This window comes from Apteryx mantelli, chromosome 28 (assembly GCF_036417845.1).
Source record: "Apteryx mantelli isolate bAptMan1 chromosome 28, bAptMan1.hap1, whole genome shotgun sequence".
NCBI classification, from domain to species: Eukaryota; Metazoa; Chordata; class Aves; order Apterygiformes; family Apterygidae; genus Apteryx; species Apteryx mantelli.
In genome coordinates this window covers 5,663,583-5,691,569 of record NC_090005.1, presented here as the reverse complement: position 1 = coordinate 5,691,569, position 27,987 = coordinate 5,663,583, and the positions used below count along the sequence as shown (strand labels likewise).

General features: G+C 43.8%; 1 protein-coding gene across 3 annotated transcripts in view; it reads left to right on the top strand.

Annotated features, from left to right (window-relative positions):
• GPATCH8 (G-patch domain containing 8) overlaps window positions 1-27,439 on the top strand; it is a 57,719-nt gene extending 30,280 nt beyond the window's left edge. For 2 of the 3 annotated variants that reach the window (XM_067311847.1, XM_067311848.1), the window contains 5 exons: window positions 6,017-6,084; window positions 6,549-6,635; window positions 10,587-10,730; window positions 20,581-20,711; window positions 21,123-27,439. In XM_067311847.1, coding sequence (XP_067167948.1) covers window positions 6,017-6,084; window positions 6,549-6,635; window positions 10,587-10,730; window positions 20,581-20,711; window positions 21,123-24,966 — 4,274 coding nt within the window. In that variant the 3' untranslated portion in view covers window positions 24,967-27,439. Of the gene's footprint in view, window positions 1-6,016; window positions 6,085-6,548; window positions 6,636-10,586; window positions 10,731-13,195; window positions 13,233-19,050; window positions 19,101-20,580; window positions 20,712-21,122 lie in introns of all 3 variants that reach the window. The other variant, XM_067311850.1, reaches the window with a different exon arrangement.
• Window positions 27,440-27,987: the final 548 nt, after the last annotated feature.

Genomic DNA, 27,987 nt, shown 5'->3' with positions numbered 1-27,987 from the left:
CTTGAGATCGTAGAACAATATGGACCCGAGAAAAATACCATGAAGAAATGAGGAATTTTGTATTTATTTCTGGGTTTTGAAGCTTTGTAATAAATACAACAAAACGTGGAAGAGAAAGAGAAAAATGTTTAACGGTGCCTTTATTCATTAAGTATTTAATGATTTGGCAGTCTTACGAAAAAAATAATGTGAACACGATCTTATCTTCTTATATTTTAATGTGTCCTCACAGGGAACCTGAATTCTGGCATAGGCTAACATTTCCGTGCTTGTTTTTGCAACGTAAATCATCGCAACAGTTTTTAATACAAATAAGCAGTTTCATGTTTAGCTAGTGTTTAAAAACAGAGTAATGTGGCTTTGAAAGTCTCCTGTCATCATACCAGTCTTCATTACCATATCAAAATACACAAGACCGCAGGGCTAAAGGAAGGTTTTATTTAGTGCCTCAAGTCTGAGTCTCCTTTGAGTGAGCCGTTGTCCCCTTGTTTGGTTTCAAATGTGCAAAAACCTTTCCTTCAGTGGTGGGTTATAAGCTTATGGGTTGCTTGAATGTGTGTAGTCAGTGAAATCATTACTTTTTCATTAACGTAAATTTATTGTGACATAGAGATGTCCTTCTCTTGGCTTAATATCAGGCTTTATTGCCCTTCATGGTGATATGCTGTCTGAGCAGTTTAAAAGTGTGAAGGATGTGTACGTGAGAGGCAAGTAGTCACGGCCACGCGCAACCTGCCCCAGTCTTGCAGTGTAGTCTCAAATCAGTCGGCACTCTTTAGTGCTCTCCACTTACTGAGGACCAGTAATGTTCTCACTGCTCTAAGATGAAGTAAGACAGTGTCTTCTATCTTGAGTTTATTTTCTAGGTCAACCAAGATTTATGTCCTTGCTGTAACACTTTCCAGGTTATTCTTTAGTACCCATCATCAGGTAGGTTGGGAAGCTCGGGATGTTCTGTTGACCCAGACTCCTCTATGTGTCTTCCCCCCAAAGAAGTTACGTGAGCTCTGGAGTCAGTGAAGCTTGGCTTTCTGTGTGTCTCACCCTTGGCTTGGGTGTCTAAGAAACTTTGAGCTCGTGTTTGAAGTTTGTCACGTGATTGCGTGTTTGTAACTTGCCTTTCTCGTGTCGATTCTCTCCTGTTTCATAGGGGTTAAGTTCTCAGTGTGGTTTTTGCGTATATGAAAAACAGTTTCTCCCTACTGGGACTTGATGGCTGTCACTGAGGGTGGTAGGTGTTTCAGACCTAGTTGGAATCGCTCGATTGTCTGTGGCCCTTTCCAAAAATCTGAAGTAACATGAGGAGCAAACGAATCTTATTCCCAAAGCAGACCAAGATAAAAGGTTGTCCTGGGTTGCCCAGGGCTGCCTTCAGACAGCTTTGCTTCCAATCTCTGCAGTAATACCTTTCCAAGAACAATTAAAATCTCCTGGAAAGGTGTCTCTTATCCATAGTTTTGTTTTTTGTTGTAGTTAACTGGTAGCAAATAAGGAGAAATCCTGTGCTCAGTGTACTCGTGTCCTGTTTATATTCTTAGAAGATGCTTATTCCAAGGAATTCTCTGCAGATGAGTGTAATATCAGTCAGTCCTCTAGGATTGTTTGCCACAAAGCATAGACCTGGGATGAAGATTTTAATAGACGTCGAGATAGAAAAGGATTAAGGCTGTTCTGTTATCTCTGATGCATCTATACTACACATATGCATAATATGTGAAAACATATTTTGAATTATGAATGCATAATTTGTGGGGTATACATTTTGTTCAACCGAAGCATCCTGTTCTTATCTTTTTTTAAACAGACCTTCAGTAACATCTTATTTCCGTTGTAATGCATGGTATGGCTGGAGGGAGGAATTCTCCTCAATCTGTAAATCTCTGTCGCTGCTGCTGAGAACTGTTTTCTGTTTTGACTGTTTAAAAAAAGATAAAATTTGCGCTAGTATCGACAATGCCAACGTTTCTAGGCTGGCTCAGATGGCAGGTCCATCTGGTGCAGTGTCCTGTTTCAAAGAGCAGAGCATCATCTGCCTACTGTGTCCAGACAAGGAGCAAGCACCCTGCAGCTGGCAACCGCGAAATAATAATCCTGCAAACAGAGCCCGACTCGGTGCTTCATACTCTGTTTTAAAGTCCTGAAGCACCAGCGTTAATCAGTTTTCCAAGATCTGTTAAACTGTGACACTTTGGCTGCTATTTGCTCATGTGCAATATCTCGGCGCAATTAAAAATAAATGAAATTCAGAGAAAGCCGCCTGCGCCGCGGTTCGGCAAGGCGCTTGCCGCAGTCCGCTCCCTCCCTGCCGCTTGCGGGTCGCTGAGCAGGCGCAGGGCCGCTGCGAGGAGCCTAGCTGCCCTGCCAGATTCGGGGATGAGCAATTTTTCACGGGCTGGCAGAGAGGTTCTGCCCTTTCTTGGGAAAGCGGGGAGAGGGAAGCGAAGCAAGTTATCTGGCCAGTTTTGAAATTTATTATTATTATTATTTTTAAATTAAATAGTTGCAAATGTGATTTGCTCTTAAGAGATTGCTTTTTCCAAGGTGCAACTCTCGTGTAGGCTGAACCTCCAGCCTGAGGTTCACGCTTTGCCCCTTCTGCAGGGGTGCCCCCCCCTTATGTGGAAATGCTTTATTAATTAACCCTTTCTGTGGTTTAGGGCGTGCAGCCTGCGTAATGTGAGCAGCCTGTAAAGGAAGGAGTTTGCAGGCTGCTTCAGGAAGGACGTAAAATTTTTAGGGTGTTTTTTTTTTTTTTTGGTGTGCAGGGGAAAGGGGTACGGACACAATTTCTGCATGACTTACCTTCTGGAGGGAGAGGCTTAGCTGTCTGTGTGGCAGCACTTGCAACCCTAGAGATTGGGCTGAAACATGGGGTTTTTTTTGCCCTTTCGTGAAAACTCAGCGTTCCCCCTCGAAAGTATGTTGGTGTATCTGGAAAGGGGCAGCAGGAACGTTAATCTGGGGAGTCCCTCAACTTCCGAGAACCAGTAGGTGCTGGTGCTTTAGGTGCTGGTAGAGCCCGTAAAGACCACGTTGTAATGCACAGTAGCTTTGGAGAAAGTTTTCTTGAAGTTCTTTAGAAAAAGAACTTAAAGAGCTTAACTTAAGTCCCATTTCTTCCCCACTGGCTGTTCTCCATCTTTCCCAGGTGCCCCCTTTGCGGTCAACAGGGTTAGAGGTGGCTCTCTGCGAACAACTACTGCATTTCTTTTGGTCAGCCCTGGTGGCTTTCCTGGACGTGAAACAAGGCTCTCCAGGGCTCAGAACCGATATTTTTCCTGGTGACGGGTTGCATTTCCCACGGGCGGCTGGGCAGAGCCCTTGTTTCGGTGGTGGAGACCGTCACGGCTGCGTTACGTGCTCCGAGCGCTCGACCCTGGCACTGGGCGGCTGGCCGTCACGCTGGGCAGCCTCTTTGGCCAGCTGCCGTATTATTTCATGCCTAATGAAACGCCGGTTAAATTTAAAACAAAGGCATCGCTTTTAGCATTGAACGTTCTCCTCTTTCCAGCAAACATAGCTCGTTTTGACCTGAAATATTTGTAAATACCATTGGTTTGGGTTTTTTTTGTTTTGTTTCTTTTTTTTTTCTTAATTGCCTGCCTAAACGTGCCAAAGCGCATCGCTTAAATTTGGGTCACCACCAGGAACTAAACCTCTTCCAACACCTGGCAAATAATTTCAGGTTGCGAAAGCGGCTCTGAAAACAACCAGCAGCTGCCCAAAATTTTCCCCGCTCCCTGATTCCACAGGGCAGAGCACGGTGATGGGGTGGAGGGGTGAGGAAGAAGCCTCCTATGAGTTTCTTAACCCATCCTACCTGCCTACTACAAACGGCCTATTTTCTGCCCCTAATGGTTTCTGCCTAACAAATGGTGTTTCTTTTTTACAGCGTTATGATCCTGGACTTGTTGTGGTGATGGTAAACTTAGCAGTGGTAATTTTTTATTTTCAGACTGAATTACTCCTTTTGTCATCAGTGCACCAATATGTTAGGCTTACTTTCTCTGTTGTAGCCATCATCCTTCTGCTTGGTCTTTCATTTTCCTTTCCTTTCCTTTCTTTATGCACACTTGTCTGATCCTTGTTCATTAAAGGGTATTGCTAAGAAGGGATGTTTCTGTTTGTGTTAGAATTGCCAAAATCAATTGAAACATAAAATTTCTAATACTGTCCAAACTTGATTTTTTTCCCCCAACACGATGGGCACTAGCACTTGCTACTGCATTTTACAAATAGATTTTGAAAACTTTGACTGCCTTAGAAGGCAAAAGTACTGATGCACCGTTTGGATGCAGGGCGGGGGGGTTTAGCGGGGCAATGAGGCTGCATCGAAAGATCTCGATTGCTGGAGAAACCAAAAAAAAACCAAACCAAAACAAAAAGAAAAAAAGCTCGGGGAAAAAAAATTGTTGGCGCTTGCTGCCAACGATTGCATTGGGTTTGCCACTTAACCAGTAAATCCCTGGCTGAGACGTCATGAAAGTGATATTGCACTTAGGAAGTCATTTTTATAACCTGTCTTTAATTTGGTCCTTTTGCTAAAAATTGCAGTCACTGCTTACTTTATTATACCATTGGGCGTAAGAGAAACTTTTTCAAATGGAAAATGCTGTTGAAATACCCAAACGAAAGCTCGGTTCCAAATATTATTTTGGATCAGCTCAAAAAATAGTTTTGGACTTGGTAAATATGCCTGCCAATAAATTTGCGGGCATCTAAACAAAAATATAAAGCGACTAATTAATTAAATGGACTTGTTTCTGAAAAAGAAATAGGTATCTCTGCTCTGTAGTTCAGAGAATTAAAAAGACACAGGTCTGAAGTAGGTTCCCTTTGAGGTCTCTGCGGAGTTTGAGATCCACGGATTTTGTTTTTTTGCAGGAGTTAACGAAAGTTGATATTGGAGTACCGAAAGTTGATATTTATGTGTGTATATACACAGGTTTTCTGAGGCGGTTTTAAAGACCTGCAGCCTTTTGTGCGTGTGGATTGCAATGGAATATTTTTGGCATGATAAAACCCGCAGATCTTTTAGCCCAAAGGTATAATATATGTGTATGTGTGTATAACAAAACAGTTGTTTACACCAAACCGAGAGCGATAATAAGGGAAGTAAACATTCTGTTTTTTCACTCAAGGTATGCACCGGATAAGGTAAGTACTTTTTCAGTGGGCTTACATCACAACAAACAGCGCGAGTTGTGATGTAAAATAATAATAATAATTAAAAAAAAAAAAAAGCTGTGGTAGTAAAGTGCTTGTCTGCCCCATTTTGCTTTGTTTGGCTGGTTATGAGTGGATTAAAGATATGTTTTAAAAAAAAAAAAAAAAAAATCTCCAGCATAGTTTGATTAGTTCAAAGTCAATTTTCTTCGCAACTAGTCCTTTTCACAGCTTACAGATGCCGCGGCAAGTGCTAGAGCATCTCTCCACAGGAGCCTGGGGAAGCAGGTGGAGATGAACCACCCGTCCTGGGAGGAGAGACGTTTGGCTTATGTGCCATTCGGCTTGAGTAGTTATCCTTCCTCTTGGGAAGGTGCGAAATTTGGTGGGAAGGAGGCTTCCACGTTTTTCACAAGAAAGTCATAATTAATTCTTAGTGTGGTAGTGCAATAAAAAATATTTAATAGCTTTTTTTCCCCCCTGGTGGCAGGAGATTAGAGGTCTATATTGCCTGATGTGGAAGCACTGAGAAGGTCCCTTTCTCAGGTCCTGTTAATGTCCCACACTAGGACTTGTCATGGTTGAACATTAACCATGAGTCCATTTTATATAAACCGGTTAATGTTCAAAGAATGCCATTTATCAGCACTAAAGGGGCATTTAGCTTTAACCGGTTTGGAGTTGAGAAGCAGGTTTGGATGTAAGCTGTGAGAATGGCTTGTGTTTGGTTCACTGTAGCTTTCTGGTCTCTGCACTCCAAGGCAAGATCTCTAACCACCCAAACCCAATGTGTAAAGCGAGTTGTGGCAGCGGACCGGCCTCTGACCGCCTTTGTGTGTTCCTGTTACAGGGAGAACGGATCCCATCCCTATCGTCGTCAAGTACGATGTCATGGGCATGGGGCGGATGGAGATGGAGGTAAGCTCGTTCGCCTTCGGCACCGCACCCTGGCATTTATTGCGTGGATCTCGGAGTTCACAGGGAAGACACTAAAAGCGGGAACACGTGCCACAAAGACGAAGAAAGCCTAGCTCTTAAATCTACATGATTAGAAAACATCTCTCTGCAAAACACATACTCCGTTTACCCCTGGTTACCTAAGTTTTGAGGTCTGGATACTATCCTAAATTCCTTGGCTTTGAGTTGCATTTCCGTAAAGCTAAGGCTGCTGGCGGTGGATGGGCCTGTTGGGAGCCACCAGCTCGGAAGGATTAATGAACTGTTTTATGCGTGGGTTTCACTGTGGGATGACAAAACGGGGAAAGTGAAGTACGATATGCAGCGATTCTGTTTCAAACCTCACCTTTTAAATTACACGTTCTGGCAGTCTCGGTAGTGCAAAGTATTTATGGGACAAACTGCATCTCTTCTTTTCTGAAAAGCTTGACTACGCCGAAGATGCCACCGAGCGGAGGCGTGTACTGGAGGTGGAGAAAGAAGACACTGAGGAGCTGAGGCAGAAGTACAAGGTACTGAAATGGGTGCATTGATATCAAAGTTCCTGTGGGCTGAACAGGAGAGGAGTTATCCTGATAGGACAGATCTCTTGTCATTAGCCTGTGGTTAATGACAGTAGGAATTAACTATTCTTGCTCTTTTTTTTTCTTTTTGCTCAGATGACTTAGATTTTAACAAACTGATTATTCACTTCTTGGAATTAACCTTGGTTTTTCTTTAGCTCCTGAAGAGCTACAGGGTAGCAGCAAGGCTTTTTACCGGTGTGTGAGCAGTTCTGGGGTGGGCAGAAGACTTCCTTCCCTAGACTCAGGACTGCCGAGTTTTGCTAGTGAACCTGCCGCGTTGTCGGTGCAAAATCTGCACGTGCAGATTTAAGATGGACAGTTTTCAGCTGGAAGCGGAGCAGATCTCCTGTTGCTACTGAGTAAGCAGTGGAGAAAAAAATGCACTGTCATATCACCACAGAAATCCTATTTTCTTTAAAAAGGTAGGATATGGCTCCAGTTTTGAGCAATTAGTGGGCTGTATCTCTTCAGGAGAGTTTCTCAGGCAGCATTAAAAAATATGCATTTTGCGTTTCCGTGGGATTTAAAAACCCGTGGGTTTTTTTTTTGTAAGCCAAAGACTGGTGTCATCTGTTTAATGATAAAAATGGGCCGTCGTCTTGGCCCTGAGCGTGACACATTGAAACAAACTTGGATTAGCAGTAACTGAGTTTCCACTTTGCACTCTGGGGAAACATGGTCTTCGCTAGTCGTTTAATCCATTCCTCTGCTTACCAGCCTAAAAAGTACATCAAGGCTTAGGAAAGCTTGCTTATCCGATTTCCTTGGGATTTGAGAAGTACTGGGGTTGAAGAAGAGCAGTAGATATTAGAATAAAGTGTCCGTTTTGCATAAACTGATTCTTTGAGGAACAATAGAAAGGTAGTTTCCATTCTAATAAAATTGAACCATTCCATTAAAAATAGCCATGGCAAATCTAAAATGCCTCTTCACTGGTTGAACGGCTAATGCTGCAGGCAGTTTATTCAGCTAGAAAAAATTTACGTCTTCCTTTCCTGAAATTTTTTTTTTTTCTTTGCTAAATTGAGACCTTAACTTGCTTGGTAAGCGAATTGCTGGTGTACTCGTTCATTTTAAAATAAAAGCCGTTGTAATTGCTTTTAAAACCAATTATTAATTTTGGAACCGAACGGAGTTAATGATATCTTCTGGCACGCTTTAAAGTACCAGCGTGCTCTTAAATGGGCTTGTGCGGATTGTGGGGAACGGTTCCTCTACACCCAGGTGCATGTTCTACTTGAAGATGTTTCTTTTTTGTCACTTTTAATGTCACGCTGGGCGGCACGCTGTTCAAACCTTACAAAGAGAAGGAGGTTTTAGTTGTGACATTAGCTGTTCGAAAGCAGCGTGTGACCGAAAGCTGGGATCTCTTTCCACAGTGTGCCCCTATCTGCGATGCTGGGGATTTTCAGACAGCGGCAGCTGCAGAGTACAAATTATTGTTTCATTTGAGAGCGGCTGGTAGGAGCTCTTGTGTGAATTGCACGTAATGATGTTTTGTCTCAAGTCTGCAATGCAATTTTTATGGTGCCCTTCTTTGTTTTTTTGCAATTGTCTTTTCGAGCTCAATCGAATGCGCTGTGCTTTCCGCGACGGTTTTGTTCTCCTCCCGGTATTCGGCGCACGTCCTTTCAGGGACTCTGTGGAGTGGTAGCAGTTTCTCACAACTCAGATTTATTTTTATTAGCGTGCTTTATCGTTAGGCTCTTGCATTTCCCTATTAATCTGTGAACATCTCGCCGAGCGTAATTTTTTTTCATCGCTCCGCGGGAGTCCATTATGTAATTGCCAACTGTGGCCGCATCATGATTAGCCATTCAGTGAGTCTCAAAGGAACCTTAGATAACTCTGCAACACAAAAGAAGCAAGAAATGTTGTCTAATTCCCTGCTTTTGTATAGACTGGGATAACTCGGATAGCCGTGTTTTCATTGTTTAGCCGCAGGATGCTTTCGGAAGGAATTACACGTTGGGCAGGAAGCGTGTTTGTGGTTTCAGAAGGGCTTTGAACGTCGTCGTTCTGCGAACCTCGTGCTGGTCTGTTTTCCTTTCCCGTCTTTGCGGAGACCTGCTTCAGGCCCCGACCTGCAGATGCAGTTTTTTTTAACAAGGACCTCGGGTAATAGGCACATGAAAGCAGGAGCTTGAAATAGATTTTTATTTAGAAGTTGAATAGTGCTTTAAATTTATTTATGTATATTTATATTTATATATTTATATACACACACACATACATATATAAAATAAACTTTTGGCAGTAGATTTTTAGGATTTTTTTTTCCCCGGATGTTGAAATTTTTGAAATGCATCTTGCAGTATAGAAAACATGCTCAGCAATACTATTTTAACGTCATTCTGACATGATAACTGTGAGACAGACCGTATTCCCTTGAACAAAATCTTAGTAAGTATATTTAGAAACTCTGGGTTTTTTTGGTTTTTTTTTTTTTTTTTTTGTTTGCTAGCTCCCCTTGCTAATGCAGGGAAATTTCCTATGGGAAGCTTATTTTGGAGACAAACTCTTAAACTCTCATGTGCTTTTTCTCAAACGTTGTGCTATTTTTGCCTTATATAATTTACCTTTACCGTATCCACTTTCAACTGTAATAAATAGCCATGCTGATATGCTGCTGTTAGTATAGCGTATGTTATAATACGGCATTTGTAACTTTTGATTAAGATGCATCAACACAAGTGCTTCTGTTAATTAAAGTAAACCTTCCCCAGCTTTTTTCTGACGGCTGACGATGTTTTATTAGTTTTGCCGGTAGGAGTGCGATTGAAACAGCCCAGATAGAGAGGATCAGCCCTGCGATTTGCGTGGCTTTCAGCATCGCCCCAGCGGCCGCGCTGGCTAACCAGTGAGCAACTTGTCCGAAGTCCCTGTCCAGCTGCATCCCGTTGCCGGGAGTCACCGACTAGAGCAGCAGTGGCAATTTGAGCCCCTGCTGCGTTTTGAGGGACTGGGATTTCCGTACGGAGAGTGAAATGTTGAGCGTGCGATGCCCAGAGCTTTTTGATGCTGCCAATCCAAAAGTTGCCACTGTTTTTTATAGTGAAAGAGGGTTGGAAGTGACTGTTGCCAACGTAGTCGCCTCCTCTTTGCTTGGAGGTTTAGTTCTGTGCCTGTACAGACGTTGCAGTGTCTAAGGTACTGTCTGTACAAGCATTAAGGAGAGATGCTCCCCTCCTTCTTTTGTTCAATGGCAACTGCCTGTACGTTCCCCGTGAAATCACTGTAGTTGAGCTCGGCTTCATGGACAGTGTTGCTCCTGGGAAAACTTCACTGACTGCAAAAATTACTGTGTAATTACCCCGGAGTGAGCGGGGCTCAATGGTTTCTGAACTCTGCTTTCCCAGCTGCGTGTCTGCATTGATCCTTATTGAATTACAGGCAAGCTGAGACCGAGTGGACATCTGTTAGCGCTCAAAATGGGGGGAGCAGCAGCATTTGAAGGTCTAAGATTCTGCTCCGGAAGCAGTGATCTTTCTGCTCCGACGTGCGTTTTGTCCTTCATCTTACGTGAGCAGGCAGCTGCCGGTTTGCGTGTTAGCTTGAGGATCTGAACCTCTTTTTATTATCTCAGACAAGCCAACAGGCACTTTTCCTTGCAGCCCGGAAGAGGACGGACTGACTGCTGTCGATACTAGCTTTTTTTCCTTTTTTTCTTTTTTATATTCCATGTCAGGAAACTGAACTAGGACTAGGCTGATAGTGCTGCAGAAGTATTTTTCATACCCTTTAATTTGTAAAGACTAGCCTGCTTAATAAAAAAAATACTTTAATGATCTGTGTACATTAAGGTTCTCTTAAAGACTGTTTTCCATAAAGGAATAGTTCATCTTCCAGATGGTTTTACCAAAAGTTTAACTGAAGTGTTTTTTTGCAATTTTGCAGGATTATGTTGATAAAGAAAAGGCAATTGCCAAGGCTTTGGAAGACCTCAGAGCAAACTTCTACTGTGAACTCTGTGACAAGCAGTATCAAAAGCACCAAGAGTTTGACAACCACATAAACTCTTACGATCACGCTCACAAGCAGGTAAACAACTGTTGGCAGCACAATTCATTGGTTTTGTATTCGTCGCAGTGGTCTTGTTTGTGGTTAATACTTTGCATTTCCCTAGTGTGTTTCTTCCTGGGGCTATAAGGAAAATAGGTTTTTGATGTCGTTGGTTAAGATTTTTATGCCCGCAGCAAAATATTCATCTTAAAAAAAAAAAAAAAAAAAAAAAATCAGGGTTGGCATTAAGCAGCTCAGTTTTGACCTCCCCATGAGCAGGAATGGGCTGCTGTTAAGCCAAGATGATGACACGGGGGTATGGATAGTTCCCAGTTTGTATCAGGCTTTAAAGCTGATATATCATATCAGGCTATGTCAAAAGAAAGATTGAAAAAAAAAGAGCAGTTTCCAAATGCTGTAACCCTCATGAGAGGGTGGATTCAGAATTTATGTGGAATTGGCTTTGGTCCCAAAGGTAGGGGTGTACTGTAGTGGCTACGTAACGCTTCAGACTGCACAGTTAATAATAGTTCATGCCTTAGCCCAATCTGTTTGAATATTTGAAGCTGCTAAATGAGATGTAAATGTACAACAGATAGCTGTATTGTGCTCGTCTAGAGAGGACATTGCTCAGAGGAGGTTTTCTGATCTTCTTAATGATAAAGTGTAATAATACAGTCATTAAAATATTGATAACTTACGTGGATGCCTGGAGGATGTGCTGTAGAGTCCTGAATCTTGCAAAATAGCAGCGAAGCAACAGCTTTAAAAACACGAATATGGCATTACAGTACATGAATTTTTTCGTGTATTAAGTATAGAACATGCTACTTCAAAGAAATTCACTTTAATTAAGTGTTAATGTGAGATCTTGCGACAGGACTGTTTGAGGATGTGAATTGCAGTTTAGCAGAATTAAGAGCAGAAATTTGTTAATTTGCTTTGTATTGGGAAAACAGGCTGTTTTGACAGAGCTGGTGGCACAGTTGTGATATCGGATAGCAGCGCACTTCATCTAAAGCTTTCCATCTACTTGGTTGAAACTTGAGTGCGATTACGCGCATCTATTTAGGAGGTGGAAGGACCTGTTTACGGCACATTCTTGCAATGCAGTGATACCACATGATTATGACAACTCCTGTTTAAAACTGTTGGGTGGTTAATAGGGAGACTGGTAGGAGGTTCGCTAGATTGCCAGGTTTCCTAGCATCTAGAGAGGCTATGGAGGGAGAAACAAACCTGTGGAAAATAACCACTGCCTTACTGGTAGGAAAGCAGTCGTCGTTAGGGGTGCAAGAAGAGCGACGAGAAAGAAAAACGTCTTGGGAATACATCGTGGCTTCATCTTCTCATTAATAGAAAGGATTTTTGGTTTTGTTGATACTGCTGGGCGTTTCTGAGGGAACCGATACTCTTGGTTAATTTGCATCCGTTGCAGCAACTTCAGGCAGGTGTTGGAGAAAAGGAGCCTTCAAATTTCTTGATAAATCGTCCAGCAATAATTTCAGGCTGCACGGGAATTTATACACAGAAGCAGTCATGGTTTCCTTAGGAAAAAAATTGCTTGTCCAGCTTGATGTAGTATGAAATGTGTGACACCCTGTTGGCTCAGTGCTCAGTAGTGAACTTGAAACTACTGAGAAATAACCAAGTAAATTTGCATAAGTAACATTATCTCACTTCTGTTATTCATTACCACTCCAGATGGGCTCATTTCTGACAGTCTATTCTGAAGTATGAGGTAGTTTTTAAAATAACCACTGTGCGTTTGGAAACATGTTGCGTATTGTTTCACATTTTGCATCTTTGGACGAGAAAACACGGTTACATAAAGGCAAACATAATTGTTTTCTTTAAGTAGGCTAATAAGACTGACTTAGTGCTTTGTAATGTTCCAACAAGATTTAACTGTAATAGAAAAAGACTTCCTTTAGTCTTTTTTTTTTCCCTTTTTCTTCCAGTGCTGAACAGTTTTGTTCAGTAAGGATATTCATGATTAGCAATTCCTAAAGAAAAAGTGGGTGAGAGAAGACATTTTGGAACTGAGATTATTTTTTGTCTGATTCCTGTAGGGGGGGGGAAAAAAAAAATCCTATTACAGCCAAGGGATCTTCTGAACACCGGGAAGAGATTATCTAATGCACTTACAGACTAGATATATATGTGACTTAACGATTTTTTTTCTAAACTCAAATGCTAAGCGTCAATAAAACTTCTTGCCTCCTAGATGACTATAGCAAACCAATTTGGTATATATGACAAAACCTTGCAGATGTATCCTTGAGGCAGCAATGTTTCAGGTTTGTCTTTTTCTTAGCTCGTTGAGCAGATTTCCGCAGGGTCCTTTTTCCTTCGGAGTATTCTTGGTTACACGTACCCCCAACAGTGAAGTTTTGCCTTATTCCTTACATGGCTCAGTGGACATTAGACTCTCCCCGTAAATACACTCCATCCCCAACTCCCTTTCTGCTCCCAAGTTATAAAGACGCTGTCTTGTATTCCAGGAAGGAACTCGGGATTATTGCGAAACAGGGGCAATAGGTAAGTGTATTGATCCCTCCTGGATAAATTTTGGACCCACCACCAACTTGCCGACACGAAACAATCGAAGGGGGGTTTTTTATCGTGTCCTGACTACACTGGTTGCACAGAGTTTGGATATAACCAAGTTATCTGCCATCGCAGTTAACCTCAACACTGGAATTCTATCCGAAAGGCAGTATTTTTAGATTACCTTAACTGGGAAAATAAACTTATTAGCACAAACCATTGGGCTGTTTAAGTCCCTGTGTTTTAAACATTGTTGGAGGTGTGCAATGTTGTTCTCTAGATTTTTTTTTTATTATTTATTTTAAATAAGGTTAATACTTGAATGAGAAATACAGATCTCCTTAAAACCACTAACTTTATCTCAGTCTCTCCAAGGGGAAGGCAGAGGGCTAAAATCAACTTGTTTTCATACAGCTGGCACTGCGAGAGGAAAAATAAACCCAGTTCTCCGAAAGCTCATTCAGGGAGCAAACGCAAAGGGCTGTTACCAGAGGCCTAATAACTCTCTTTAGCACCCTGGAAAGCTGCTTTACTGTGCTGATACTTTTAATGGGTGTTTGTTTTAGCTGTGAGCTCTTGAGCCTGGCAACTAGAGCTAAAGGGCAGCTTTAGGAAGGGCCCCCGCCTCCGAAATTGCACAGTCCCGACTGCCTCCGATTAACGGGTCCAACGCGAGAAGGAGGCAGATGTAGAAAGACCCGCTGCTGCAGTTAGCAAGGAACGTAGATGCTGAACATGGGACCGACTGTACTGGTGTATTCGTTCCTATAGCTTTGCGTTATGTGACGTCCGGATGCTCGAGAGCTCCCGCAGCCTTTGAATTTGGTGGGTTTAGTGGAAATGAAGCTCTGCGGTATCGCATCGGAGTCGGCCCTTGGTTTGTTTGAATTTTGACTTCGGGATGCAATATTTCACGTTAGACTCGCGTGCAAAATGAACGCGGGTCGCCTTTTCGGGGGTTGCGCCAAGTTTGCGAGCGGCGTGAAGGAACGTCCGATAACCCCCAGCTGCATCGCGGGTCACTGAGCAATTTTGGGAAGCTCCGCTGAGCTTGGAACTCTTACGTTTGAGTGAAGTAGCATTTAGGATCAGCTCTCTTTTCCTTTTTTTTTTTTCCTTTTTTTTTTCTTCTCACGTGTGGTTTATGCCATAGTCATCCTTTCACTACTAGCGTGCCTAAAGAGAGGGTGAGCTGTTTCCTGAGTCACTGACGCTACAGAACAAAACCAGGCACCTTTGAATTCGTTGCGAAGAACATGTTCCTGAGTGAACCTTTGCCAGGCTAACCGTGAGAACTATAACCGGTATTAAAATGTGGTCTTTTATGTAGCTTTCCTTTTATTTATTTATTTTTTTTCCTGAATGTGTGGCGTTTTGGAGGTGTAGATGATGAATTCTGCATTACTTGGATTCTCTTTATGATAAAAAGACAACGGGAATATACTTCCATTAAAAAGCTCTTGGAGGAGGGGGGGTGAAACTAAGACGTGAAGCTATATATATATATATATATATATATATATGCTCCTCTCTTCATGCCCTAATTATCCTGAGCTTTGCTTCTAATGCTGAGGGGGGAGGAATCTGTTTAAAGCCCAATAAAATTACAAACACAGTCACTGCTGTGATTGAATGCTCTAAAACCAAACCCTGAACTTTCTAGTTTGGGAAGAAGTGTACCTGTGCTTTCCAAAAGCTTGTATCTTCAAGCGGACCTTGAAGGTAGAAGACTTAACACCAGGTATCTTAGAGATATACTGTTCTATGAGAGACTTTTCTAATATAGAAATGGTTTTCCATCAAAAAAAAAAAGGGGGGGGATTTTTTTTAACCCAGTCTTCGTGGTTTAACTGCTTGTTTGCTCAGTGCAAACGCACATGGGGAAGAGCGCTTACTCCATGTATAAATGGAAAGTGTTCAGTAAAATAAGTCTTTGATGTGCAGGGTAAAGTAAATAAATACAGTAAATCGCTTTACGTTGTGATCGCAAGCGCTGTTAGCTTCCTGAAGGACAAACAGATTTGTGTCCTTGATTTTTTCTGTGTTCCATTACCTTGTAGTATATTTTCGTAGGCTGAAAATGAGATGGCAGGAAAAAAAATTAAGAGGAAATAAAACTGTGGTTGCATGCTGTTTCCCCGCTGCTCTTTTCACTTCTTTTACGGTAGTGCAAAAAATACTAATTTCTGAAAGGAAGCAGGGCTTGTGTTACCACATATATAAAATTATAAGGCAAAGGTTGCCATCCTTTGAGTTCATATTAGCTAATGATGCACTTCGCTCCCAGGAGCTTGTGCAGCGGAGAATCAAGTACATGTAAAAAGTTGGGAAAGCCAGAATCCGCTGGCATATAATGAAAAGCGCATTATAATTTTATTTAATAGGAGCTGGCAGAGAGACTCGAGAACAATAACCGGGGAGGAGCAGGCTCGGTAATGGCATTGGGCTGTCACATGAGCTGCCTGGTGCTTCAAGCCGATGCAGAAATCTTGCCCTACCTGAACACAGCGTATCCCTCTCTTCAGAAGATGAGGTTGGCCGTGAAGGTCTCAGAACTTCATGTCTAGTGATTTATGAGAACTGGAATGCTTTGCTTTTTTTTAATCTTTTCTGAGGTTAACTTGATCTCCCTCTGCTATGCAGTTTTAGGCATCGAGTGGCTCTTAGACAGGCCTCGCTTGAGTGAAGTTGCCCGGCTTTGTCAACTAAAATTCAGAAAAGCCGTTTGCCGTTGGTCGTGAACCTGAAAAGCAGCGTTTAGTTCGGGGCTGGAGAAGTCTTGCCTTGATACAATCTCACGAGCAAAGTCTTATGCAGGGATAGCCACACTGGCTGCTCAGTTTTTACTCTTTTCTTCTTACAACAGTTCCTGAATTCTGCTTTCCCCCCTTTTATTTAACCATCTTTTCGTGTCTGTCTCTAGAGCTTTTAATTTGGGAGCTTTTGCACGATGCAGGAGTGCAGCCTGTTTAAGCCGACTTGCGGAGTTGCAAGTTAGTGGTTTTGCCTGCCAGTTTTGCCCCTCCTGCGCTATGCAACGATCAGAAGAAAATCCATTCCTGTAGCTCTCTCTTTGTGCTAGATTACTAAGATAGCTGCAGATTTTGTCGAAAACCTGTTCCGTAAGAGCCTGACCGCCTTTACAGGGACTTGTTTCTAATTTGGTTCGAAACAACGCTCGAAACCTAAAATACTGCATGTTACGAGCTGAGGTGGGTGGCAGCTATTAATGAAAAGCAGTACCAACGCGCAGGAGGGCTTGAGATGTTCAAGTATTGCTCTTCTGACTGCTTTGGGAATGCAGACAAGTTGGACAGACTTTATTTTAGTGGCTAGCGATTTCTGTGTCCCTATTAATCAGTCGTTGGACGGACTGATATAACTGTTCTTACCAGTGAAGCGCTAAAGCGGTAGAATAGTATTTCCTGGCTTCGTGCTAACTTTCATTCTGCAGTTTGTCTATAAATGCATTGAAAAGCATTCTGCTTTCTCAGCACGGGGAGGAATCTTTCTAATTTTTCAGTCATGTTTGATTAAAGCGCGTAACAGGTTGGCGGTCCCGATTCTGTTGAAGGAAGTTACAGTCTTGCTGAGTACGGTGGGAAGACTCAAGTCTAGCTTCACCCCGGGAAGACAGGTTTGCAGGGCTCCTTTTCTTTTGTGAGTGGGGAGAGGCTCCCGGGCGGCGATTAGGAATCCCAGAGTGTAAAATCCTTGTTCCTTTTCCCCAAGAGCAGATTTCTGTGCTGTATTTGTGGGGGAAACGGGGCAGCTGCATCACTCATCTCCTGTGGCTGCTTAGGCTGTGCAAACCCCCGCACGTACAGCGCAGTCCAAAAAAGTAATTTAGAGAGCTTGATGGATTAGAATAATGAATGCTTGATGGAAACTTCTTTAGCGTAAGCCTAGCTTAGATATCGATTTAGTTCAAAAAGCTTTCTGAGAAAGCTGAGAACCAGAGTGTGCTGAAAAGCATTTCATTGTTTTGATATACTCCTTTGCCTACTGTAAAAATATCCTTAGTGCTTTTAATTGCTTCACTCCGGTTACGTTTGGGGAATGACGGCAGGGATAGTTGTAGCTGACGGATTATCTGCTGTTCCTTTCCCTGGATAATGCACTGGTTTCTGTTATGCCCTTGGAACAAATAGTAAAGTAAGGGTTACCATGACAGGGTATTTCTAAAACTTCTGGCCATTTTAAAGGCTCTGTGCTAATCGGCTGCCTGCGAGGACAGACTTTTGGATCTCTTCCTGCAGCAGTTTGTTTTTATGGGCTGCCAATCTGCTCTTCTGTTCCCTCCTCCCCGGCGTTACTTTTCTGTAACATAATGCAGCTCAGCCAGGTTGGAGTTCGGCTACTTGCAGGCTTTATTTTTGCTCGAGAAATCATTTCTCGTGACGGCTGCATCATTTGAGGTCAGTCAAAGATGCTGAGCTCCATTACGTTCCTTATTTTACTTCTTATTTGGCACAATCCCAAAGGGAGATGGCACGGTGCTGTTTGTGGAGACTTTGTGCATTCAACTTACCCGGCAAGACCATTCTTCCTTCTGGCCCCTGTGCTGCAAAAGGAAATTCAGAGTCGCATAATTCCCTCCTGGAGGCACTTGGTGGCCACGTACTGCTGTTTGAAGGAGAATGATTGTGTCCTTTTAGTGCTCACAGCTCGTGTGGTTGAAGAGCATACTGTAAATGAGCATCTTGCATGCCGGAAAGCGGCATAGACCGTCTCACCGAGTGAAAATAGTTGCCAGACCACGGACAGACGTCCTTGTAGCAGCAGGCTCTTCGGAGTGCTCTGGCTGGAGATGTCTTACTCCATTGTAAAGTCAGCTTTGTAAAGTCAGATGGTCTTTCCCCCCCCCCCCCCCCAAGTTGGGGAGTAGTAAGTTCTCGGCACTCTTGAAAACATGGTTAATTGCTGTTGTCCTAAAACATGCAAGTATCAGTTAGTTCAGCTAACTGTTGCCACATATTGCATGTTTTGGAGTTGTAATGTTGTATCTGGACGCCGCCGTCGCTTCCAATTTAAGTGTTGCACAGTAAGAGGGTGGGAGGTTTTGGGGAACAGAGGCACATGAGGGTCAGTATTTAAGGAAATGGGGACGGTATCCTGTTCTGACTAAAATTTTGTGTTGCAGTGAAGACGGTGGTATTGTGGGCAGCTGCATCGTTATCAACTGACTCCAGAGAGCCTGGTTTTATTTTGTGGGGAGATGTTTAAAGCCATGTCTGGAGGAGGGAAGGGGGTTTCTGAGTTCAGCATTGCACCTTCCTCTTTAAAATAAAAGGTCACAATTCATTTCTGTTGTAAATGGCTGGGTCGTGTTTTTTCCCAGCTGGATGAATGATCTGGAGACTTGGCATCAAACCCCAGTTAAACAGTTTTGTCAGCTGTTGGTGACTTTAACATCGTGGAGCATTTTAGATACGCCGCTTAAATCGGCATGAGAAAGCTGCTACCATTGCTTAGTCCATTCTGCTTCCTTTAGAAAGAAATTCACTGTTCAGCGTTGAACGTGCACCACAAAACCCTTGAGCCCTTTGCTTGTCCTGGTGAAAGTAGCTCTGTTGCTCCAGGTGGGATCATTGCCATGTCTGTGTGTGTCTGTGTCCGCCTTCCTTCTCCCCCAGGCTCCCCGAAACTCAGCCCCGTAGCATCGACGGCTCAGCTCCTCCTCTATAGAATAGCTTGCAGACACGCTGAGAGCTCATGTAGTAATGCTTGCTTTTAGGGTTTTTTTCTCTTCCACTCTTGTTATATTTTTACTTTCTTTTTTTTTTCCTCTGTGATGTGACATTTTCAGCTGATGTATTGAAAGCAAATCCTTCTAATTTTGGAGTCCAGATCATAAGAGTGAGTTTCTTTCTACTAGTATCTGTAGCCATATATATATATATATTTTTTTTTCCTGTGTGTGTGTGTCCTCCCCTCTGATTTTTGGTAAAGCTCAACCACACTTAGTAAATAACGATTAGGTAAGAGCATCCTCTGTCGTGTCAAATCTTCCTCTTTTTCACAAAGCAATGTTCTCTTTACATTGGGCAAATTCTTTCCTCTAATTCGATCTTTGGGTTAGTTTTCAAATCAACTCTTTTGTGTATACGTGTCTGTGACGCTGCTCCATTAAAGAGGCAGAGTCATCCAGAAGGGTTACTAAGAATTTTGCAACGATTCGCCCATTTTATTTTAGGGTTTTTCCTCAAGTGACTACTGCTCTGAGTACCTTTAGGCTTTCAGGCCCTTCATGAAATGCTTGAAGACATGAAACTTTTTCAAAAGGTGGATACGTGATTGGGCCTTTTGAAAGGATTTCAAATTGTGCGCCAGAAAAGGGGGGAGAGGGGAGAAAAAAAAATTATTTCAATCCCTTTTGATGGTTTAGGTCTGTCTTTGCTGTTTTCTGTTACTTAAACTTCTGTATAGCACTCTAAAAATAGCTTGTGAGCTTTTTGCATGTAATCAAAGGAAAAACAGCCTCTTTTCCTAATGCTTTAAGACAAGGATTTTCAAAAATTGTCCAAAGAATTTGAGGTTCACTTCCTATTAAATTGGATATTTATATTCTCTCAGTGACTTTATTATGTGTTTGAAAACTCTTGAGTTTAGGTTTGCTTCCTCATATGCTAAGATTCCTGGGGGGATCTAGTGTTTCTGCCCCTCGAAAGTATTAAACGCCCAAAGACCCCACCGTGTTCTAGTGAATCTTGTCTCATTACAGACTCTCTCAAAACTGCTGTCAGGAAAACAAGCAACTGTTCGTGCTGTGTGTTCTGTTATTTATTTGCTGTATCATTTGCACGGGGGGTTTTGGCACTTTCTCCAATGTAAGTTGTACATTGCTTTTGTAAGAGATAATACCTGGGTAACTCTTTTGCCACCAGCTAATCCCTTTCTGTTCTTTGGCCCGTGCTGTTAAGACTGCTGTCATGCGCTGTGTGTCAAGTACATTTGTACCCTGCGAGAGCAGCAGAGTAAGCGGCTGTTCTTTTTTTTTCCTTCCAGAACTTGCTTTTTGCTTTGAAATCTGCTTTATTGAACAAGCTAAAGAAAACCAGGCAAATTCATTAGAAATGCGTACGCAGACCTGAAGTCTTAGCTAAAAGTGATGAACAGTTGTCCTCTCGTTTAGCTACTGGGAGGATGGCAGTGTGCTCTATACGGTTTGTTGAGCTAAGATACTGTTCTCCATCCTAGCTCAATAAATTTGTACAGGATGGGGAGGGGGTAGGGGACATTTTACAACATACTTTCGAGTGCTACAGCAGAGAGACACTTCGGCACCCTTATCACTAGCCACTTTTGTCTAATCTATTCCTGTTCTCTTTTGCCTCAGAGGTTGAAAGATCTTAAACAAAGGGAATTTGCTCGCAATGTCTCTTCAAGATCACGTAAAGATGAAAGGAAGCAGGAGAAAGCCCTCCGGCGTCTACATGAACTGGCTGAACAGAGAAGGCAGCCTGAGTGGTGAGTAGGGGTGATCCCTGAGTGCCCTTGGAGCGTGCGTGTAGGAGTCCTGCTTGGGACTGGGGCCCTTTGCAGCAGTGGCATTCTTGCTCCTGTGATCCTGAGCCAAGTTTTGAGGGAAAAGCCTTGCACGTGAGTTGAGCCTATTGCTGTGTTTTTAACAGGAGTGAATGCTGTAAGTTGGTAGTCCAGAGCATCCCCAAATTCTTTATCCAGCAATAGCCAGTTTCTTTCATTATTTAATATTGTAAAACAATCACATGAGTATATAATACTATTTTAATATATCTATTTCTGGATACAAGAGTACTGGAAATGGGTAAAACATTATTTTAGATTCTGCATGAAACCAACTGCAGAGATATACAAATGGTAGTCAGCTCTATGCTCTATTTTAACTTGTTCATATAGCGCTCCTGGAAGCGGACCCATGTTCAGAACCACCACTGTGGCTGTGGACGAAGAAGCTGGGGATGACGACGATTCTGCAGCTAACAGCAGTTCTTTCATCCAGACAACTTCTGGCCAAGCTACAGAGATGACCATGGACAGAGGTTTCCTAAACACTGGACAAGTCGGCAGCACTGTCATGCCAAACCAGATGCCCATCCAGACAGCACAAGCAATCAGTTTTGGCATTAAGAATACTTTGGGAACTCCACTGCAAAAGATAGGTGTGTCGTTTTCATTTGCCAAGAAGACTCCAGTAAAGCTTGAGACCATAGCTTCTGTTTTCAAGGACCACGTGGAGGAGTCGAGTTCTGCAGATGGAACAAAAGCTGACGAAAGAGGGTCAGATGCAGGGAGTCTGCAGAAATCTGGTGAGGGCGAGAGCACAAATAGTTCTGATGGCAAGGCAGAGGAAGATGACCAGCATGACAAAGATGGTGGGTCTTTAGCCACTACATTATCTAAACTAAAAAAGATGAGACGAGAAGATGGACCAATGGCAGTTGAACCAGAATATTATCATTATATTCCCCCAGCCCACTGTAAAGTAAAGCCTAATTTTCAATTCCTGCTTTTCATGAAATCTACAGAACAAATGGAAGCTGAAAATGTGAACAAAAAAACTGCGCATGAAATCAAAAAGGGTAATTCTCCAAAACCCAAGCCAGGCAAGCACACAGAAAAGACTGCTGAGAGCACAGTGCAGCAGAAGGAACAGAGTACTACTGAAATTACAGCTCAGCAGAGCAAAGCAGAACTAAAAGAAATCCCAGAAAATGCAAGTGTGCAGGAGAGCAAGCATCTTATGGAAAGCAATCTCCCAGAGCCAGACACTACTAAAGAAGTCACTCAGCATGTCCCAAGCTGTAAAGATGTCACTGAAGGACCAAAGCATCCAACAGGACCCTTTTTTCCAGTTTTGAGTAAAGATGAGAGCACTACTCTGCAGTGGCCTTCAGAACTTCTCATATTTACCAAAGCAGAACCGTCTGTTTCGTACAGTTGTAATCCCTTGTATTTTGATTTCAAGCTCTCTCGCAACAAAGATGCTAAAGCTAAAGGGGCAGAGAAATCTAAGGATCCAGGAGGTCTTTGTAAAGAAAACGTACAGGCTACAGAATCTAGTGACACAAGCAAACCCAAAGAGATGGAAAGCATAGCTAACAGTTCTGCTGTAAAAATGGAAAACAAATCTCTGTCTACCTGTGGCTCCCAAAACAAGCAGGAGTCCAGTTTGGCAAGCATTAGTAAAGTAGAGGGAGATGACAGCAGTAAAAATCTAATCAGTAAGAGTAAATCTGGGAAATCCCATAAACACAAGAAAAAAAAGAAGCACAAAAAGTCCAACAAACACAAACGTAAACACAAGGAGGAAACTGAAGAGAAGAGCCGAAAAGCTGACCCGGGGGAAGAGAAACCCAAGAAGCGAAAAAAACACAAACACAGAAAGGGCAAATCCTCTCTTTCTACTGAATCTGAACGGGCACTAAAAACTGAACTGTCTGAAGACTGTGGCCATTTCCAGAAGAAAAAGCGGTGCTCTCAGGAGTCCCAGCGGAAGTCACTGTCTGCTGAAGAGGGAAGTAGTGGTAAGAAAGAGGATAGTGGTAACTCCTGCCAAGAGCACGGTGGCAAAAAACACAAGGCTGACCTGCAGCAGCTATCGTCCGCCTCAAGGAGACGATGTGCTGCTCCTTCCCTTGGCAGGTCCAGCCACAGGAGCCGACAGAGCAGCGGGGACTATGACAGTGACGAGGGCTCCCACAGGAAGCACTGCCGGCAGAAATCTCTGTCGCAGTACAGTGATGACTATGACTCTGGCAGCGACCACTCCAGAAGCCGTTCGAGATCGGGGCGGAGGCATTCGTCTCGAAGGTCGTATTCAACCAGTTCTGATGCTTCTTCAGACCACAGTAGGTACAGCCATCGGAGAAGTTACTCGGATGATAGCTATAGCGATTACAGTGACCGGTCAAGGTGCCACTCAAAGAGGTCCCATGACTCGGAGGATGACTCTGACTACAACAGCTCAAATCACAGATCAAAGCGGCGCAAGTACTCCTCTTCTGAAGATGATTACAGCTCGAGTAGGAGCAGGTCAAGAAGTCGAAGCAGGAGCCGAACCCACCCTCGAGGAAGGTCAAGAACAAGGAGTCGGGGCAGAACACGAAGCAGCAGTTGCAGCCGCAGTCGAAGCAAGAGGAGAAGCCGAAGCGTAACTGGTCGCAGCTGGAAACGGAGTCGCAGCTATAGCAGAGATCGCAGCCGTAGTACAAGAAGCCATTCGCAGAGATCTCTTTCCCGAAAGGGCTCTCGAGGCCATGAGAGTCCTGAAGAGAGGAGGTCTGGGAGAAGAGACTTCATCAGATCGAAAATCTATCGTTCGCAATCTCCTCACTATTTCAGAGCAGGCCGAAGTGAAGGATCTCTGAAGAAGGAGGATGGCAAAGGAGAGGATCTGAAAGGATCTGGCTCTCTCTCCCAAAACAGCAGCAGTTCTGGCACAGGGAGGGCCTCAGAAAGTGACTGCAGTCCAGAAGAGAGAAACTCAGTTACTGCAAAACTTCTCCTAGAAAAGGTTCAATCCAGGAAGGTTGAGAAGAAGCCGTGTGTCACTGACGAAATGCTAGCAGGGGCAAACAAGGTGGGCATAAAGCTCAAGGATCCTCCACAGGGGTACTTTGGCCCCAAACTGCCTCCTTCCTTAGGCAACAAACCAGTTCTCCCCTTAATTGGGAAGTTACCTACCATTCGAAAACCAAACGCAAAAAGATACGAAGAGTCTGGTTTAGAGAGGGGTGAGGAACAAGAGCTGTCAGATTCTGAGGATGTTTCCCAAGGTATTGAGGAGTCTCAGTTGGGCAGCCAGTCTCTCCTGGAAGAAGTGGTGATGGTAATTCAGGACAAACCTCTGGATGAGCAGAAACATGAGGAACCTGCTGAGGAAATGCCGTCCATTCCCCTGGAAGCACCAGCACTCCCAGAGTGCTTTAATTCTGGAGATCTGGTGATGCCACACAACTTTCTCTCAGATCCAAGTGATGGCGATGCATTAGAACCTATGGATGGGGGCAACCAGCCTGTCCCTGTGGAAACCAGTATGATGCCCTTAGTTCCAGATGTCGAGCACTTTCCCGGCTACGTGCCTCAGAGTGGGGAGCCGAGCATTGAAGGAGATCGAGAAGGAGAAGACTCATCCCTAGCACCGCTTGAGAGCCAGCCGATCACTTTTACCCCTGAAGAAATGGAAAAATACAGTAAGCTCCAACAAGCTGCTCAGCAGCACATTCAGCAGCAACTTCTAGCAAAGCAGGTCAAGGCCTTTCCTGCCTCAGCAGCCCTGGCTCCAGCAGCGCCTGCTCTGCAGCCCATCCACATTCAGCAGCCAGCGGCCGCGTCTGCGACCTCCATCACCACCGTGCAGCACGCCATTCTGCAGCACCACGCCGCTGCGGCCGCCGCAGCCATTGGGATTCACCCCCATCCCCATCCCCAGCCTCTCGCTCAGGTTCATCACATACCCCAGCCCCACTTGACACCTATTTCATTATCCCACTTGACCCACTCGATTATTCCAGGGCATCCTGCTACATTTCTAGCCAGCCACCCCATCCACATCATTCCGGCATCAGCTATCCATCCGGGTCCCTTTACTTTTCATCCAGTTCCACATGCTCTTTATCCAACCCTCCTTGCCCCGAGACCTGCTGCTGCTGCAGCCGCTACAGCGTTACATCTTCACCCTTTGCTGCACCCCATTTTCTCAGGTCAGGACTTGCAGCATCCCCCAAGTCACGGCACATGAAGGACAAATGAAGTAACCTTGGAGGAAGGAGAATATTTTGCATTTTGGGAAGGGGTTGAAGTTGATCCAGCTGGCAGGTGAGGCCTGAGAATTTCCTTTCAGTCTTTAGCAGCCGAAGCAGCCGGGTATGGCTCGAGGGCTGGGTAGCAGGCAGGCGGCAGGTCGGTTTGTGAGTGTTGTGTACATCCACTGTCGGGGATTGTCTCGTGTTTCCCAACGCCTCCGCGTACGTAGCAGCACTGTACCGTAGACGAATCATCTCGCACGTAGGCAAATGAGACACTTCGAAAGGCTTTTTTTTCCCCCTAGATTCTTACACTTAATGATCTTCCTTCTGCTGCCTTGTGTATGATGAATGATATTTCATACTCACTAACAGGTCTCTAAAATCCTTTTAATGAGGTCATCTCATTAAAACAGTCAGCATGATTGAATCCCGCTTGTAATCGGCGATAAAACATTCAGTAACTGACAGCTGTGGATCCTGGCAAGGAGACTGACGGAAGGGCATCGCCGCTGTTGTTTGGTCTGGGCCAGTACCAGTTTTCAGGCACTGCAGGGAGATCTCTCGGCACCCTAATGCTGTATACTTAAATTTTTTTTTTTATTCCCCTCTTAATATAAGCAGCAAAGGTGAAAGTAAGATCTTAGTTTAAAGCTGAAGTGAACAAAAGAGCTACATGTGTGTTCAGACCTCTGACCCTTCTCCATCCTGCATTAACGTTCTTCTCCGACGTGGGGACTGCACCTTGACGCCTCTTGTGTATTGTGGACTGGAGAGAGGTTCTCAGATTGGCGGTTTGTGGTTTCGATCTAGGCTTTGACCACTCTTCTTCTGAGGAAAAAGTCACTCTGACTTCCAGCTATTGAGGTGTTGTGAAGGAGGCACTCAGATGAGAAAGAGAGGAAAAATCCCTTTAGGAATTGAAGCAATACAGAGGACTGCGGAAGAGTAACCAGAATGTGTAAAGTGTATTCTTTCCTCTGTAATACTGATGGTTTCCTTATTAATTTATAGGATTTTTTTTTAATGTAAAGAATTGCACTGAACTCTGTAAACAAAGATGCTGCTTTTTGTAGCTCATATAAAAAGGTTACATTTGTAGTATACTGCAATAATATTTTTTACAGCCAGTTCTTTTAGTGGTACTTGTTCTGGTGGCTTTTGTGTAAATATGTTTGCTGTAGGTGAAATAAGACACTTGTAAAGGTTAAACTTTATAGTTTCAGCTAGATGCAAAATGACTAAGCATGTATATTTTATCAAGCTCATGTATTTTTGAAGTTTTTATGTACTATACAATGTAAAAAAGAAAAATCTTCATTTAGCATTTTGCAGAAGACAAATGTGAGACTCGGAATACGTGAGGTGCATGGGTGACACCGGTGACTCTAACAGCTAATGAATGGCATCACATTGGAAGGCGATGGCTGCTGGTTCTGTAAAAAAAAACGGTGTACAAATGGCAGCAACATAGGCATACTGCATGCTCGCGGTCTACTAAGCAGCTGCTTTATAGGAATTGACACTGGAGGCAGTCTCAGGAGCGTCAGGAATTTGGGTTGTCTCCCACAGAGTCTAAAACACCCCCCTTTCTTCTTTCTTTTCTCTCCCCCGGGTTCGAAATGGCGGTTGGCAGGTGTCGGCCCAGGTACGCAGCTCGTCGCTCTGTTCTGGGGATGAAGGAACCTTTTAACTGTACCCGTTTGCCGTCTGCGGTGCAGGGAGAGATGTTTTGCTTTATGCCTGATTCATTGTGGTTATTCCTGTCCGTGATTGTTTCATAAGGGATTTCTCGGTTCTTTCTTGCATCATTTGTTTTGGATAACACTAACCGTCGAAGGTTTCTCCAAGGTAATGAGCTCTTCCCAGCACGTCGGCACCGAGAGCTCCTGTCCCACGCGACCTGGACGTTTCAGGTTCCAAATCTCCTTAGGTTAGTGCAGTTTTGGGGTGGGCAGATCCGCTCCAACCCTGTCGCGCCAGGCCGGGGCGGGCGGTGGCGAGGGACGCGAAGCACGTGCCTCGACTGCAGGTCCGTGTGGCCTTCCCTTTCTCCATCCTCTCCGGAAGCACGCAACTGAGATATGGGGGAGAGATTCAAACGATTGAAAAACGCTGAGCTTCCTCACTATTTAAACAAGAAACTTTGCATTCGAACAGGTCGGACTGAATCACAACGGTCAAAAAAAAGGGGACTCAATTTCTCTGTAAATAATTAACAGAATACAGTATTAATGTTTCAATGCTGATCTTCATTAGCTTCTAGATTCAATATGCGTGTTCTGGCACCCTTCACAGTGCAGTCAGGGGTTTTTTGACTTCCAGAATAGTGCTAAAAATAATTAACCTATCATTACTTAACAAGCATAAACAGACTGTATTTAACTTTGTCACATAAGATATATATATAAATATATATATATGCTGTAAAATGAGGGGAAAAAAAACCTTTCTAATAAACCAATGATTTGTGGAAAAAAATGCGTGGTTCTTTCCAAAGGTGTGAGATGATTTGGAGCTGCTGCCTCCGCTCAGGATGTTGTACAGTGCCTTTTCCCCCCCCCTCAAACGACGGTAGTAGATTGCTCTATTTATCTTTCCATCAGGTAAATCTAGTTTTGGTTGGAAAACTTTGGTCAGAACCTACTGAACTGGAGAGTGCTCTTAATTTGTGTTTTAAGAACTTCTGATACTGACTGAAAGATTATTTTGAGTTGGAGCCCTTGGTACACTGAACGGGTACTGCAAGCTTCTCTCCTGGCACGATAAACCGAAGCTGCTACCAAAGGTGAAATCAAGCAAGAAAAGGTGCTTATAGGAACCGCCGTGGTTGAACCGGCAATGTGCCTCGGTGCCGAGCTTCTCGGGCACCTAGTTGTGGTGCTCCGGGCTCTCCCTCGCGCAGCTGCAGCAGTTTGCGGGGCCGTGTCCACCCTCCCTGCCCCTGTGCTGGGGGCTGCCGCTCTTGTGGTAGCGGTGGAGCAACCACGTGCATCTCGGCTGTTGCTGGCCACCAC